This window comes from Rhopilema esculentum, chromosome 14, assembly GCF_057945365.1.
Source record: "Rhopilema esculentum isolate cy_ngs chromosome 14, ASM5794536v1, whole genome shotgun sequence".
Taxonomy (NCBI): Eukaryota; Metazoa; Cnidaria; class Scyphozoa; order Rhizostomeae; family Rhizostomatidae; genus Rhopilema; species Rhopilema esculentum.
Window position 1 is genome coordinate 1,833,612 of NC_142828.1, and position 14,927 is coordinate 1,848,538.

At 35.3% G+C, this 14,927-nt stretch overlaps 1 protein-coding gene across 1 annotated transcript in view; it reads left to right on the forward strand.

Annotated features, from left to right (window-relative positions):
• Positions 1-4,240: 4,240 nt before the first annotated feature.
• LOC135695884 (uncharacterized) overlaps positions 4,241-14,927 on the forward strand; it is a 31,284-nt gene continuing 20,597 nt past the window's right edge. Inside the window, exons 1-10 of the mRNA XM_065215091.2 lie at positions 4,241-4,588; positions 7,834-7,992; positions 8,834-8,919; positions 9,097-9,142; positions 9,366-9,468; positions 9,885-9,924; positions 10,449-10,506; positions 10,960-11,041; positions 12,349-12,425; positions 13,859-14,100. Coding sequence (XP_065071163.2) covers positions 4,385-4,588; positions 7,834-7,992; positions 8,834-8,919; positions 9,097-9,142; positions 9,366-9,468; positions 9,885-9,924; positions 10,449-10,506; positions 10,960-11,041; positions 12,349-12,425; positions 13,859-14,100 — 1,097 coding nt within the window. The 5' untranslated portion in view covers positions 4,241-4,384. The remainder of the gene's footprint in view (positions 4,589-7,833; positions 7,993-8,833; positions 8,920-9,096; positions 9,143-9,365; positions 9,469-9,884; positions 9,925-10,448; positions 10,507-10,959; positions 11,042-12,348; positions 12,426-13,858; positions 14,101-14,927) is intronic.

Here is a 14,927-nt window from a genome sequence, read left to right on the forward strand (position 1 = left end):
AAAAGTTCCGTAATTTTATCCTCGAATAAAAACCATCTGTGAAATAGGTATTGCGTTGCCACAAGTTTTTTTTTCTAATAGACTGACGTAAAGTTCTGGGTTTGGGTGAGACAATCTTCGCTTGAAGATCCAAGGGGAGCTTGTGTGATTTGCGTCTCCTCACTCTTCTAACATGTCCCTACCCAGAAAAGTTTTACCCACATTTAAAGTTTATTGTTCAACTTTAACTCCAACATTCTTATTATCAGTATATTTCAATTAATTACAAATGATACGAAAATACTAACATAAACGATTAAAATATTAAAAAGCATATTTTACATGAAATTGCTAGGAAAAAAAATTGGAATACTGAAGAACAAGTAGAAATAATTCAGAAGAGCTCTTCTGAAAGTTACATTGTACATATGTATTCAAAGAATCAGATTCAAGAAAAGCACATGATGAAGTTGTATCAATAACAGCAAGAATAGATAACGGAACAGAACAGCTTAAAGAAATTAAAAATAAAGTAGAGATAAAAAAGAAGCGTAATAAAAAAGAAATAGAGAGCGAAAGAAAAGGGGAGTTAAATTCAAAAGTTGATCGCAAAATGCAATTTGAAGGCCTATGAATTTTTTTGAGATATATTTTTAGGTGCATATTAAACGTTTCTTTATTTTTTATTACGCAATTCAAGAGGAAGATAATTCCAAATTTTAGCACACTGATAAGAAATAAATTTTAGATGATGGTATGCAGCGTCAAAAGGAAGGGTGAACAAATCCAAAGAGGACTTTTATAACAAAATGTTCCTAAAAAGAAAAAAGACATACATTAAGAATGTTCTTTGTAGATCTTTTCCCGTGATTTTTCTATAATCCCAACGTTCTAAGGTTTTCTGAGTAATAGAAAAAACGTCATTAAACAGCACAGGCGTACGGGACGAGGGGGCTGGGGGGCTTCACATTCGGGCAGCTGGTTTTTTGGGGCAAAACTCGGGCAGGAACCTTCTCCAAAAACAAAAAGTATAAGAAAAACTACATTTCGAACATGCTTGAAAGTCTGTGTGCTGGAAAAATCAAGTAGTCGTAATCGTGAGAGTATTCGGAAGTAATGGAATATGGAAAAGAACAGCAACATCCCAGTTTGTGCTTGAAAAGATTGTCGAAGAAGTAAAAGGAAGCGGCTGTAATACTGTTATAATTGATAAAACATCTGACTTTCGTCTGCACGAATAAATATCAGTTTGTATCATTTTTGCATTGAATGGTGTCCGAAAGAAAGTTTTTGCTAAATTTTGCAAAACTCAGTCTTTAGCAATTGTACAAATTGGGTTTAAAAGCCTATGTAAAAGTTTCTTGGTAAATGCCTTAACAGTCTAAAATGAGCGGCAAAGCTGAGGGCCTGGCAAAGCGAATGGACGACTGTTGAACCTCTATGTCCACTCCCTTGGCCATTGGTTGAATCTTGCAGAAAGCGAGTCAATGAGAAATGGACTTGATGTTGTTCAAGGTCTCTAAAATTTCAATTACCAAGAAACTTTGGCCAACACCAAAAGACATGTAATTTAAAGAGAAAAGTTGAACATGAACCGTCATATAGGTAATAGGGACAAAGCGCAACGCACTGGGCTTGCCAGAAAGGGGAAAGCAGTGGGCAGGACACACTTATTTTCTTTGCAAGGAAAAAGACCCGAAGCTCATCTAGAAAGTAAAGCTCTGTTCAATTGTTTCTAGCATCTTATGTGCTTTGACGTAACGGAGGCATCTGGGCCCTAAGCAAAAAACTGCTACGAGCACGGACAGCAAAAAGATCACGTCAAGAAGAAGGGTGTAGAGCATGTCAAAGACAATAGAAAAAGATAAACTTTGGTCAGGGGCCCTTGGATGTTTTCAACAAATGTGTCACGACACACCATCGTGACTTGAGGTACTGCATAGTGTGGTGTGCCGTGGGAAATTCTCTAATTTCATTTCATTGGTCTATGAAATTTAAAAAAAATTAATAACTATCTGCAAAAAATGTGTCATGGATATAAAAGGTTGAAAAACGCTGAATCATGGTGCCCTAAGCTGTGTTACGCTACTGGCCCGTGATTACGTATGCAAGCGTGAATGCTAACAATTCGACAGAAATCATCATAAAGGTTTGCTCCCCCTACAAATAGATTATGAGTTTCTGACTTCCTAGAAATGGAACACGAACTGCTCAATAATCACAAAAGTAGTCCGATGTTTTTACATGATTTTAATATAATTTGTTTTATGTTCTTTTCAATTTATTTGAGAGTCTATAATTACTACAATATATTTATGTAAGCAGTGCACTAAAGTCCAGCTATGCCCTACTGCTTCTTAAAGCTTGACAATAGCAATATTCAAACTGAAAACGATGCATGAAAATGGGCAATAGTTTCTATACTTCATTCAGTATGTTTGCGTCGTGTTCGTGTTTTATTTCATCTGTAGTGTGAAATAACTTTTCACGTTGTCGTGAAAATCATCCCCGGGACCCTGTCGTCTGAATGCGAAACTTCATATTAAACTAATGAACTTGCTGTTGGAGATTAATCCTGAAAACTACTAATTTTTGCTCCACAATGCAATAAACACATTTCCCGGAATAAGTGTGCTGTCCTATAAATTTAGGCTTTACTGCTGGCTTTTTTAGTTTAGAAGAGGACTTATGCTCGAATCGTTGAAATTATATTTAACACGCGAATAATGTAAACATTCATTTAATTATATTTATTTTTTATCATTATGCTTTAATTTAGGCAGGCATCACACCCTTGACCACACCCTTACATTTGCATGGATTAAACCTACCCCCACGCAAAAATCAATAAAATTTAACTTAAAGTCCAAATATATCTATAGTCAGTACTTTTTCAGACACTGCCCTTCAATATTAGCCGCACTGATGTTTCCCAGACATCGATTGCGTTATTTGATCGAAAAATGCTAAATTATCAGTGCTTCCACTTGGAAGGATTTATCCTTTTTTCGGGAATTTTGGTCAATTGGTAGGATAAAAGAAGGATTTACAAATTAGAAGGAACTTGAATCCTTCGAACTCATGCACTCAACATTGAATTGGGGGAAGGGGGGGGGGAGATAATTTGGTTTTTAAAGGAAAGTGAAAATGCAAGCTTTCCTTGAAAAGTCTCAACCATTTATGCAAGCTTTGACCAAAAGAACGAGTTGACCCCCCGCATAAAGTTCCCAAAATAAACTCCCATCCTAGTAGGACAAATTTTGCATATGTAATAAGCCCACATAGATCTTAATTGACAGGTGCACCTTTAAAGATCATTTACGAAGAAACCAACGAAAGCAATGAACCTTTCAATATTTTGGACTAAAAATATTTTTGGTGTTTTGATTTATACTTTGTTGGATATTTTAGAAAGAGTTATTAACTGAAATTGTAAATTTAATGAGCTTAAACATCATGAAAAAGTACAGAACGAGCTACGTATATGTATGGAAACTTGGAGATTGCTTTTACAAGCACACTCTCGTATAAGCCCCCCCCCCCCCCTCGAAAGGGCCCCAATCTAAAAATTGTCCAAATTGATAAGCCCCCTGGAGCAAGAATTTAAGGTACTCAATAAATTATCCTCCGCATAACTGATAACTACCCATAGAGATGTAACCACCATTGTGGCGTCGAAACCCGCCATTTCTAGAACGAACCTAGGTAATAGGGCAATAAAAAATCGAGTAACAGGGCAGAAGGAAATCGGAAGGATTTTTCATACATTTTGGAAGGAATTTTTAGCAAAAATAAGGATTTTTTCGGGAATTTGGTTGAGCGAAAATTGGAAGCACCAAAAACTATTGATTTTACTCTGATGAAGCCCTGTATGCCGGGGCGAAATATTAGTATACTCTTAAATTTAATTTATTTTGAAAATTTATTTCGTGACATTGGATTCTCGTCGTCGTATTGCTTTGTTCCTGTATACCTTTCATTTTAAAATCTCATTGCAGATTCACAGAATCCGGCGGACAGCCTATCCTGCGGTTCTTCCTTCTCACACTAAAAATTATGCTTCTTTTAAATCCTCTCACAAGCAAAAGATTTACATAAGAGTTTCGTCTAGTTTGATATTGAAAATTTTTAGAATTAAATTGATGCGATCATTCAGTGAAAGTTCTTCCTTATCCTCCTTTGCCCATAGAGATAGGCCTTTGACTTCTCTTATGGAGGAGCTTTGATAACTTATTTGCATTTGAACATACGATTTGCATAAATTATAATACTTAACGCCAGATAGAAGTACGAACTTGCTGAAAATGCTTCGACTGACTTTTTGATAAGCAAAACCTTTTTGATGGTCCTAGCAGGCTTCAATAAATGAGGTACAGTCAGGAAGAAAGTTACCACTTGCAAAACTATGTTTCCAGTGAGGAGGGAGTTAGTTGGTAAGCGATTTGCATATATTCATGGGAATGGAAGAAGCGGCACTCGCCATCGAGGTTCGGTGTCAGGCCTTGATCAAAATTGGGATGCTCTCAGCTGGGTTACGGGCACGATTCTTGCTTCAAACGTAGATGGATTAGATGCACAGAATGAATCTGTTTTTGTCAAGAGAGTCAAGGTTCGTTCAACACATCTAATATCTTTACACAAAGCTACTTTCATTATTACTAAGCGATCCGAAGCTTCTGTTTTTCTTGCGAGGAAATGGCGGTTAAGCGACTTCTAAAAATTTCTCTCGCCTGCGCTTCCACGTTTTGTTATTTATCACGAAAATCATCATTCGAAGCTAATTTAAGTGTAACTTTGCTTTTAAACCGATGTGTTTTCTTTCTTGGGTATCATTCGTAACGTCAGCAATTTGTCAGGACCTCACTCACATGCCCTATATGTTTGCCTTTGGGTTACGGGGTGAAACTGCAAGCGAAATTCTTTAAAATTAAACTTCTTATAGTCACTGGAAAATTATAAAAAGTTTAATTGTTTGAGAAAATTGTCACTGCTCTTAGCCGTCAAGTCTAAGAGTGAAAATAAAGACTTTTTGGTCAACAGTCGGAATAAATTCGAGAGGGCAAACTTGCTGCAGCTTGTGTGAAGAGGCGCACGTCCATTTTTAATGAGATGCAAAAGAGAGAGGCGGAGATAATGATATGCATAACAGCTTAGCACAGGGTAACCACAAAAGATGTTCCTGTGCCACAGGTTGTCCGAAAAAATATTTTGTTTCCATAGCAACAAGATGGGGTGTCCTTAATTATAATTTCTTCATTTCATTTCATCAAATTTTTTCAAGATAATTTTTGAATTTTTACGAAAATTGATATATTTTAGATGTTAATTGACAAAGTAATCTAACATGATGTATAACTGCTTTTATCGCACCGTAAAATATGATGCCATTTTTGTGGCATAATAAACTGACGTTTCAAAGTATTGCACCACTTGGCGGCGGAGTAATTGTACTTGAATAATTTGGGCTATTGTTATGCAAATTATTTGTGTATTGGGTCAGAAGTATAACAACCAATCAAAGCTTTAATTCGATTTAGAACAATTGTTTAAAAGTTGCATGTACCAAAATACATTCCCCTCAGGAAAGTACCCGAGCAGTTCAAAGATCGATTGCGCTTTCAGACAAAAACAAATTTAGGCTGGCGAAAACGACTTTTTAACTTTGTGATAATAATTTTTTGAGAAGCCCTTCCGAAATAAACCAGAACATTGAAATGATGCGAAACTTCTGCGCTTTTTATCTGTTATATTTTTTTGTTAAAATGAGAAACCTTTGCGCTACAAGCCTTACGCAAATCAACTGATATCAAGTAAGCAGAGAACAGCAAAGTCAGGTGACTTGGACTCAGTTAAAATCAGCCAATAAAACATGATAATTTTTTACAAACTGGTTATTGAGACAAAAATATTTTCAAATAAAGATAAATACAACGTTTTTACTCTCAGTTGGGAAAATGTTTGCATGGAGATGCCACAGATCGATTATAAAACATGGATGACCTTTGGTAACATTTTACCAAATCAAAAACTTTCTTGCAAAGCAGATATATCATTCAGAGTACACATCTTAAATAAATGACATTGTAACATTCTTGTTTGGCTCACTATTGAGTCTCAATAGTTTGATGTTGCAAAATTGTGTAGAAATTTCTTTATCATCATATCTATACAGATATAACTTGCTCTTGTTTATAAGCCACCCTTGTTTATAAGCCGCCCTTGTTTAGAAGCTGCCCTTGTTTAGAAGCTGCCCTTGTTTAGAAGCTGCCCTTGTTTATAAGCCACCTCCTATTGCCTGCCACGTCATTTGGGGTTCATAAAAAATGTAAGGTGCCTTTGATTACAGCAGCATCTACAAAACCATGCAGAGATACTTTGTTTTTTGAATGACAGACACAAAAACTGATAAAAAAATGTATACTTAAATCCCAACACCTGCCATCATCATCATCGTCATCATTAATCCAGTTTTGATCTGGTTTTTTCCATTTTAAAGCAGGTGGTCGGATTTACTTCACTCCTTCGTGCCTTCCCATTTGTTCTGTAAATCAAAACTCTTCATTTCTTCTTCCACTTGCTTTTTCCAAGTCCTCCATTTCTCCATGATCAACTTTGAAAATTTGAGCCTTTCTAAGAACATCATCGCAGTCCATTTGCTTTCACTAGCTTATCCACTGTTTCTTTCAAGTCCACATGTTCATTGGTTCATCTGTGTTCTTTTTATCCATCAGTTTCACCCTACATATCATCCTCACCATGGCTGTCTCAGCCCCTCTTAAAATTTTCATCACATTTTCCTTTAAGCACCATGTTTCACTACCATATAACATAGCTGATCTTACTCCCGTCTAATAGATCCTTCCTTTAATCTTCAGAGAAAACCTTCTTCCAAGAAGCAATTCATTGTATTCTTTGAATTTTTCCTATCCATGTCTTGTTCTTGCTGACAATGCAACTTCAAATCCTCTGCTGGCACTCAACTTATCACCCAGGTAACAAAAACTTCCCACTGTTTCCACATCATCCTGTAATTCTTTGATAGGCTTGATTTCCCCTTTCCTGATTCTCACACACCAAGCACATACCAAATGCATTGCCAGAGCTTGGGTCACCTTTGTCATCTTTTCACATCAACCATAAGTCTGTTTATCGCAATTTGTACGCAAAATTGAGTTAATTATTACTCTCCTCCCACACATGCCACATAGATCTATCTTACTCCTTTTCACCTCCCCTTTTCTTCTTCTCACGATTAACTTTTTTCCCAGAGGTTAACCTTCATTCCTTTGCTGTCAAACATTTTCTTACAATTCGCAAATTTATCTTTCACATCCTCCATGGTTTCACTCATGGCAGCCAAATCATCAGCCTATAGAATTGCATATAGCTACCCTTCTCTGGCATATTCTGTAACAACATTAACCACATTTGCAAACAAAAGTGGTGATAACACTGATCCTTGGTGTACCCCTACATTCACCCAAAATGTATAAAGACTCATCACCCCTTTCACCAGTGCCTCTTTCCTCATTGCCAATTCATAACCTTCCCTGGGACTCCGGCAAACTCCTTTTCTAAATCCACAAAACACATGTTAAGCTTTTTCTTCTTATCTTGATATTCTTCTTGTATTCTTCTTAGTATGAATAGTGCATCTATCTTCCCTTTTCCTGGTATAAAAACAAATTGTATAATTTTAATAATTTATATTATTCTTCATCTCTTCTCCAGCACTTTTTTCACAATTTTCATTGCATGCTCCAGCAACTTCACCTCTCTATACGCTACATGTTTAAAAACCACTTCTATTCATAAAACTTATTCAGACATTTTATTTATTCAACTCTGTTTTAGGTGTTTGTTGAATATGATGGGAAATACCAGCTGCCAAAGGAGTGGATCAAGCTATACTCAGGGAGTCATAGAGTTTTTCTGATTGAAGAAAATTTGGTGTTGTGTAGAAGAAATGATGGAGGCATTTATGGACAGCAAAGTTACAGCTGGCCTGCTCTGGTATGTCTGAAATCTAATAAGCTTTGAAAAAATGAGATTACTTGTGGTAAAACAGCAAAAAAATTTGAATATAAGGTCTGCACAAAATAAAAGTAAGCAGTGAAGTTGTTTGTAAAAGCTTCTTACAATTTTTAGAAGTGTTTAGAAAAAGCTTACTCTTGATTTATCATTGTATATGTTTTTCTGAATTATTTAATTTACCAAGCACATGTCTCTGGTTGCTATTAGAACATTCCCATTTTTAAAAAAATTGATTTTTTTAGAGCCCCTCTCTAATTTCAACACACATTTCTTTTCCTTCAAAAATGTGTGACCCCCCCCCCCCCTCCACCACACTTTTTTGAACCCACCCTGATTTCTCTAATTTTGACTGACTTGTAAACTTTCAACCAATTTGATATTTTCTGTCAATATCATAACAGTGAAGATGTTATTCTAGTCTACTACGTTTTTCATTCAAGCTTAGAACTTTGTCAGTTATATTATATAAAATCAAGCTCTAAATATAAATTTTTCAAAATATTTATTCATTGAACTACTCTGATTATCTGATGCAACAAAGTCACTGTTTTTTCTAAGAAATGATTAAAGACTGTTTGTTTTTTAAAATTGCACTTTATACAAAATGAAGGTTGGTTGAGATGAAACCTAATTCTAAAATGTCATTGATCTTCCTGTGAATTTCATCTGCGGTGTTTCCTGCATATTGTGTAGGGAAGCCTTGTTAGAGCAATTTCTTACATTGATTAGGATGTTTTCTACTATAAGACATATTCATAAAGAATTTTCCAGATCTGATCAAAATTTGAAAACATGAATTGTTTCATATTTTGTTTTTTAGCGAATGGTTCCTGTTCTTGATAGAAATTTTTTGGATGAAAACCCCCATCTTATTCCAGTTGAATACATGGGATCAAGAAAGCAACTGTAAGTTAGGCTAACGATCATTTGCCAATGGCAACTTGTTTTGTATTATCTGTGTTCAAATAATGAGTGTATGTTTTGCTTTTATGTTTTGTTTCATTACCTCTTTGGTACTTAAACAGAGGACTGGTGATTGGCAAAGCTGGATTTTGTCTAAGTTAAAATAAATTATTATTCTAGGTCCTTTGTTGTGTTTGAAGACATTATACAACTTTTCCCAAGTGAGGTATGTGGCTAATGTTTCATTTTTTGCCAACAATTTTAGTGCATTGCATCGTTCATATTGCAACTTTTCAACCATCCCTAGTATGCAAAATTTTTTTATTATTTTTCTCCTTGACTTTAGATTAGATTTTGTTGGCCCTTTGCAATGATTATCTTATGAAGATTAAAAACTTCATGTGAAATCTTTTAACTCTTTATATACACAAACTACATTTTCAATGCAGGACCAATCAATTATGCTTGAAAGTATTCAAAAAGATAAATACTTGAAAGAAGACTATCAAAGATGGGAAAGAATTCAGAAAACTCAAATGATACTGTTGTTTGGTTAGTTTAATTTTTACATTTTTGGAATAAATGATCATGTTCCTTTCTTCATTTAATACAAGCCCATAAGACAAAGGATTGTCCATTTTGCAGGGCAATCTGTTAGTATATGATTACTACTGCATATGATAGAGTATCTTTTGTTTTTCTTGGTTAGTAGATTGGAAATACAAGAAAAATATGCCAGCCTAGTAGCTGAAACTTTAATTTTTATGTTGTTCTATTTAAAATGCAAATGGCATTCAATGGCAGCTATATTAAAATATATCAAAATTGCTTCATATTTTTTGCTATTCCAATGCTTTTGGAGCAGATCACTTTTCATATGTCTTATATGTCTTATTTTCTTTTCAAATCTCTGGATTAGATTGTCTTGCATCTTTAAATTTTTCAACATCTATAATCTTTATTTTCAGGACCATATTCATTAACTGGATGCAGAGTTGAGATCATTGAGTAAGTGAAATGCCTATTTCATTTTTGTTTTTTAATGAATTTCAGTTTAAAGATCTCACTATTAAAAAAGTTCCTGCACTTAGACCTGTTTGCAGGCATGCAAGTGCCAGGGGGTTTAGGGTGTCAAACTTCCCCAATCTTTTAACTTCTTTGAATCAGATTGGTCATTGAAGAGTAATCTAAAAATATAGTCGTATTTCAAATGCTTATTCACATCACAGAATTGTATTACATATTGCTAAGGCTGATAATTCTCTCGTTTCAGAATTCTAAGGTTCTGTTAGTAAAGCTTTAGTACAATTTTAGTACAGTACAAAGATTCAATTGAATTGTTGGCAGTCAGAAGTTTTGTCCTTCATCCACCCAAAAATATCTGTCAATCTACTCCTTGCCTGTTTATTTCTTTGTGATTTCTATAAATGTTTCATATTTTCCTTATAGATATTTCATACCTTTTCAGGTTTCTCTTTGGAGTTTTCTATGAAAATGTTTGTTATAAGGTGTTATTTTTCCTCTTTTTTCAGCACATCAAATGGAAGATGTTTTCGTGCTGTTATCATATCTCATGACTATATGAAAAGAGTAATTACAAAAATATTTATATTATTGCCAAGAACATTTGATTTGATTTGATTTGATTTGATTTGATTTGATTTGATTTGATTTGATTTGATTTGATTTGATTTGATTTGATTTGATTTGTTTCTACCTAGCATCTGAAGGTAGTTTCAGGACACTGAGAAGCTATGCTTATCGAGCAGTGTCCTGGTCCTTCCTCTCGATGTGACAACACCTTGTGATTCCTATACCTGGAATTACAGAGAGGTGGCGAGTCTCCCCACTCTGGGTGAAAATTTGGTCATGTCAGGGACTCAAACCACGGACCCTTGCGTCTGTAGACAGCAGCCCTAACCACTGAGCCATCCTTGCATCCATGTGACTACCTGCTGGAATTTGTTGACATCACAAAGTAAAATTCTGATAAGTGATCTTCATATAAATGAACTAAACATGTATCCTTGATTTTTCTTTCAGGTAGTGGATGTGATGGATGATCAGCTTCTTAAAAGTCGCAAAGTCAATCCCAAGCTGATTCATATCAATTTTTTGGCATCAGGTGTGAAATTTGTTTTGTATTTGTTGCAAGTAAAAACAGTTTTTGGTTAGTTCTCTTTGTGAGCCCATATATATTGTATTAATGAGCTCAATGAAGTTTTTATAAGGAAGTTACAACTCTCTTAGTTGCTGAATTTTTCTCAGACTTAAGATTACTACATATATCAAAGGATAAAACTTGTTGAGAAATGTATTTAAGTTAAGGCAATCTAAGCTACAAAATACATTCTTAGATCCCATGATATATTATGTCATAATATTATTGGTTCTAAAACAAATAAAATAAGGAAAAGTGCAGCATTATTGAGAAGATTTTTCATCCAGTATAATAAGAGCACCACCATAATTAGGGTTGTGTAAGAGTGTTGTCCAGTAGCTGACTATTCTCCAAAGCAAAGTATGCTTAGATACAACCCAGTTTTGGTCACTAGCCTTTATTTTTTTTATTGTTTTAAGAAAATAGTTGAATTTTGCTTAAATAATTCGTACACTATGATCCCAGCCTTTTCTAACGACTCAAACACTTGCCCCGAAAGCCAGATATCTGCTCCTTTAACCGAAGCCAAAGACCAGCCTCTGACGCAGCTTAAACTCTTTCAAAATGTACCTTGAGTATTCTATATTAACTCGTTGCAATTTCTAAACACCATTCTTCAGAAAATCGTTTGATTAACTTTAGATGAATGAACTCAAGGTTTTACAGCTGATTTTCCTGGTTTATCACAATAATCGAACTTCTCCAGCTTTCTTCAGACTTCTTCACAGCCGACTACAGCGCCAACTTAAATTCAAACTAGGTAAATTAAGGAATTGGCCATACAGCTGATCATATGACCAACTCATTAAAAGTAAGGGTCTAGACCGGCCTATTAGATGATCATCGGAACTTGTTTTGATTTGATTGACCGTTAAGAATGACTGTGATAGCGCTGCGTCAGCGCGGCGAAAAGTTTCAACAGACATGCTTTCATAGGACTACGGTCGACTGCGGCAAATCTCCATTATTCATGTCGCCTTTTAGAGCCAAAAAAGAATTTAGACTTTTAATCGGACGTCTGATGCATGTGAACGAAATCAAACAATGCAGGTGACTGAATCAACAACAGTCGGCCGTAGATAAAAAATGAGATTTTCTTTAACATCAATTTACTCGCCATTTGCATTAATTGACTCACCATTTTAAAATGTTTTAGCCTTTTCATTTTTCAGATTTGATATCTTTATATTTTTATATTGCGGTATAATAGTTTTAATAACTGATATTTGTTCGTATAAAATTTTGTGTTAAGTGCACTCTCTCTATTTCAGATGAAGAAATAGACAGACTTATGTATGGCGAGGCACCGAAAGCCATTCCTACAAGATATTCTCGTTACGGCCATAATGTAAGGAGATTTCATACTTGTTCCTTTATTTTCAATATTAATTTAGATTAAACTTTTTTGACCCTTAGTTGAGAGCTCCAAGACCACTTTAAGCCTAGCCAAATTGATGGCTCTTTATAATTCCCCATTTTGTCTGAAGATGTCCCTTAACTTTTAAGACCTTTATTTATTGTGAAGGTTAATGTTTAAAAGGTTTCAGTTTTCATCGATATCCTCCATATTTTTTATCATGAAGTTGCTGTAGATTCTAAGTTACAACTTAAAACGTTTTTTTTAGCCCCTCTCTCTTTTTAGCTCCCCTCTCCAGTAAGCCCAACATTTCCTAGCAGAGGCTTGAAATAAACCTCCACCCGCCCTCACCCCCATCCCCCCTGTCTATGAAACCATTAACCTCCTCTCCACACAGAATAAATGGTTAACCAATGCGAAAATTTGTTAATCTTCGTACTATTGAAACATTTTAACGTTGTATGCCATTTTTAAAAGCAAAGTAGCTTGTAAGAAGGGAATTTGGTAAGCAGGGAGAAAGTTGCTTGCCGATTTTCAATTACCCAACTGCCAGCTTTATGTCTCCAATCTAAAACCCTAAGAATTCAACAAGCTGCCGTGGGTTTGAAAAAGATTTCATGGTGGTTATAATTATCATAATTACTTCATGTACGAGCAAGTGACTTGGTTAAGAGAGTGCTGGTATATCACCCCGCTTATAGAATACCGAAGTGATGACGTCACAAAAATCTATTTTTAGAATTTTTCACTTTTGATCCCAGAACCTAAAAGAGAGTCATGAAATACCTCTAAAGATGCACAATCAGTTAAAGGCATCACGAATTGGCTTAGATATGGCCACCTAAGGACAGGCTCTTGCACCATCAAACCTCAGTAATTTGGTCTTGGTTCATAACTTTATGAACCAGGCCAGAACAACAGTAATCCGTTAGCAAACTTGAAATCTTTCATTGGCCAAATCTCGCTCAGTGTGCTAACTAATTTTGCACATAGAGAGGTATTTTATGCCATTCTTTCAGATTATGCAGCCAGATTCAAGAAATTCTAAAAATAGATTTCTGGTGACGTCACACTGAAATGATGACGAAGACAACCTTAATGAAATACAGCTGATTGAAGAACTAATACAGCTAGTCGACTTTGAATAACTGTGAAAATATCCAATTTCTGTTGTTGAAACATTACTCATGCAATTTTATTGTTAAAAATTGTCACTTTTTATAGACGCATGCGCCTGTTTCTGAATCTTTTTTCGTACCCTGGAAATGGCAAAATCGTGAATTTCCGTTTCTAAGCGCATGCGTTTTTAAGCGGAGTAATAGGCTAGAAAGAGATGTGGATGTTATTACAGGTTCAATGTCTCTGAATGTATTGCATTCGGTGTTCGTTTTCTTTAATTTGAAAAGTGGAATATGACGTTTCAGATGCAGTCAACACGAAGTCAGATGGATGCGGGTTTGACGGGGGATTCACCAAGTCATCAATTGCGCCAATTTACCTTGCCTCAATGGATGACAAACAATGTGCTAATGAATCAGGATCAGTATGACAACCCCTCAGCAGCGCCACATCAGGATTACCAACAAGAGAGTGGACTTGTGTGCAGTCCGCCGAATTCTGTCTTGCCTTTTCATGATGATCGACAGTTGGAGTCAAATAGCATCAGGTGAGTGTTCAAACCCTTTTGGTTGCCAGCATTGATTCGGTATGGTAGAATCAGGTCCTTCTATACAGCTTAAAGGGGTGAATTCCGAAACGTATAACAGATACCAATGTAGTGTATGCAGTAAGTCCCCGCTTTAAAGAAAATCAAATTTTCATATCACGTTTTCTAGTTTCTTTCTATGCAAGGAAATATTCTTCATTGAGCCTTGCTGGTTTCTTATCTGTTCATTTAGAAACTTTTTTACAAAATGCCTTTTTGTCAAAAAATCATCTTTTAATTCAATAATCATGTTGCATAGCAAACGAGGGTACCCTAAGAAATTGCATATAAGTGAATAAAGTATTGATTGCTCTATATATTTGATCTTTGATTAAATTTGTTCAATGTTTGACCTATTTTTAAGAAAATCGAAATGTCTGCCTGCTTAGTTGCTACTAAATGAAAAACTATTCTCTATGCTGGCCGGCTGCAGTTTCTTATTGTTCCTTTCTTTAAAGCAGGGACTTAACTTTTACCAACTCTCCCTCATCCATGATCTTCTCATTTGCATTTTGGTAAAGAGATATAATCATTGAGCTAAGGTGGGGGTAGATTTTTAAATCTCAACGCTATCTTTCCAGGGTAGACAGCTAGCTGCTAGGGTGTCTAGATAAGGATGATGTCTAACCACAATTGATTGGTTTTCCTATTCAATATATAGGATCTTTGTATATAATTTGTGCCTTAAAGATTTTATTGTAACAACGCAGGACAAACCTATCAGTATTTGGGCACTGTTATTAAGTGAAACGAATATGCTTACTGAATTAAATGTTATTTATATGGTT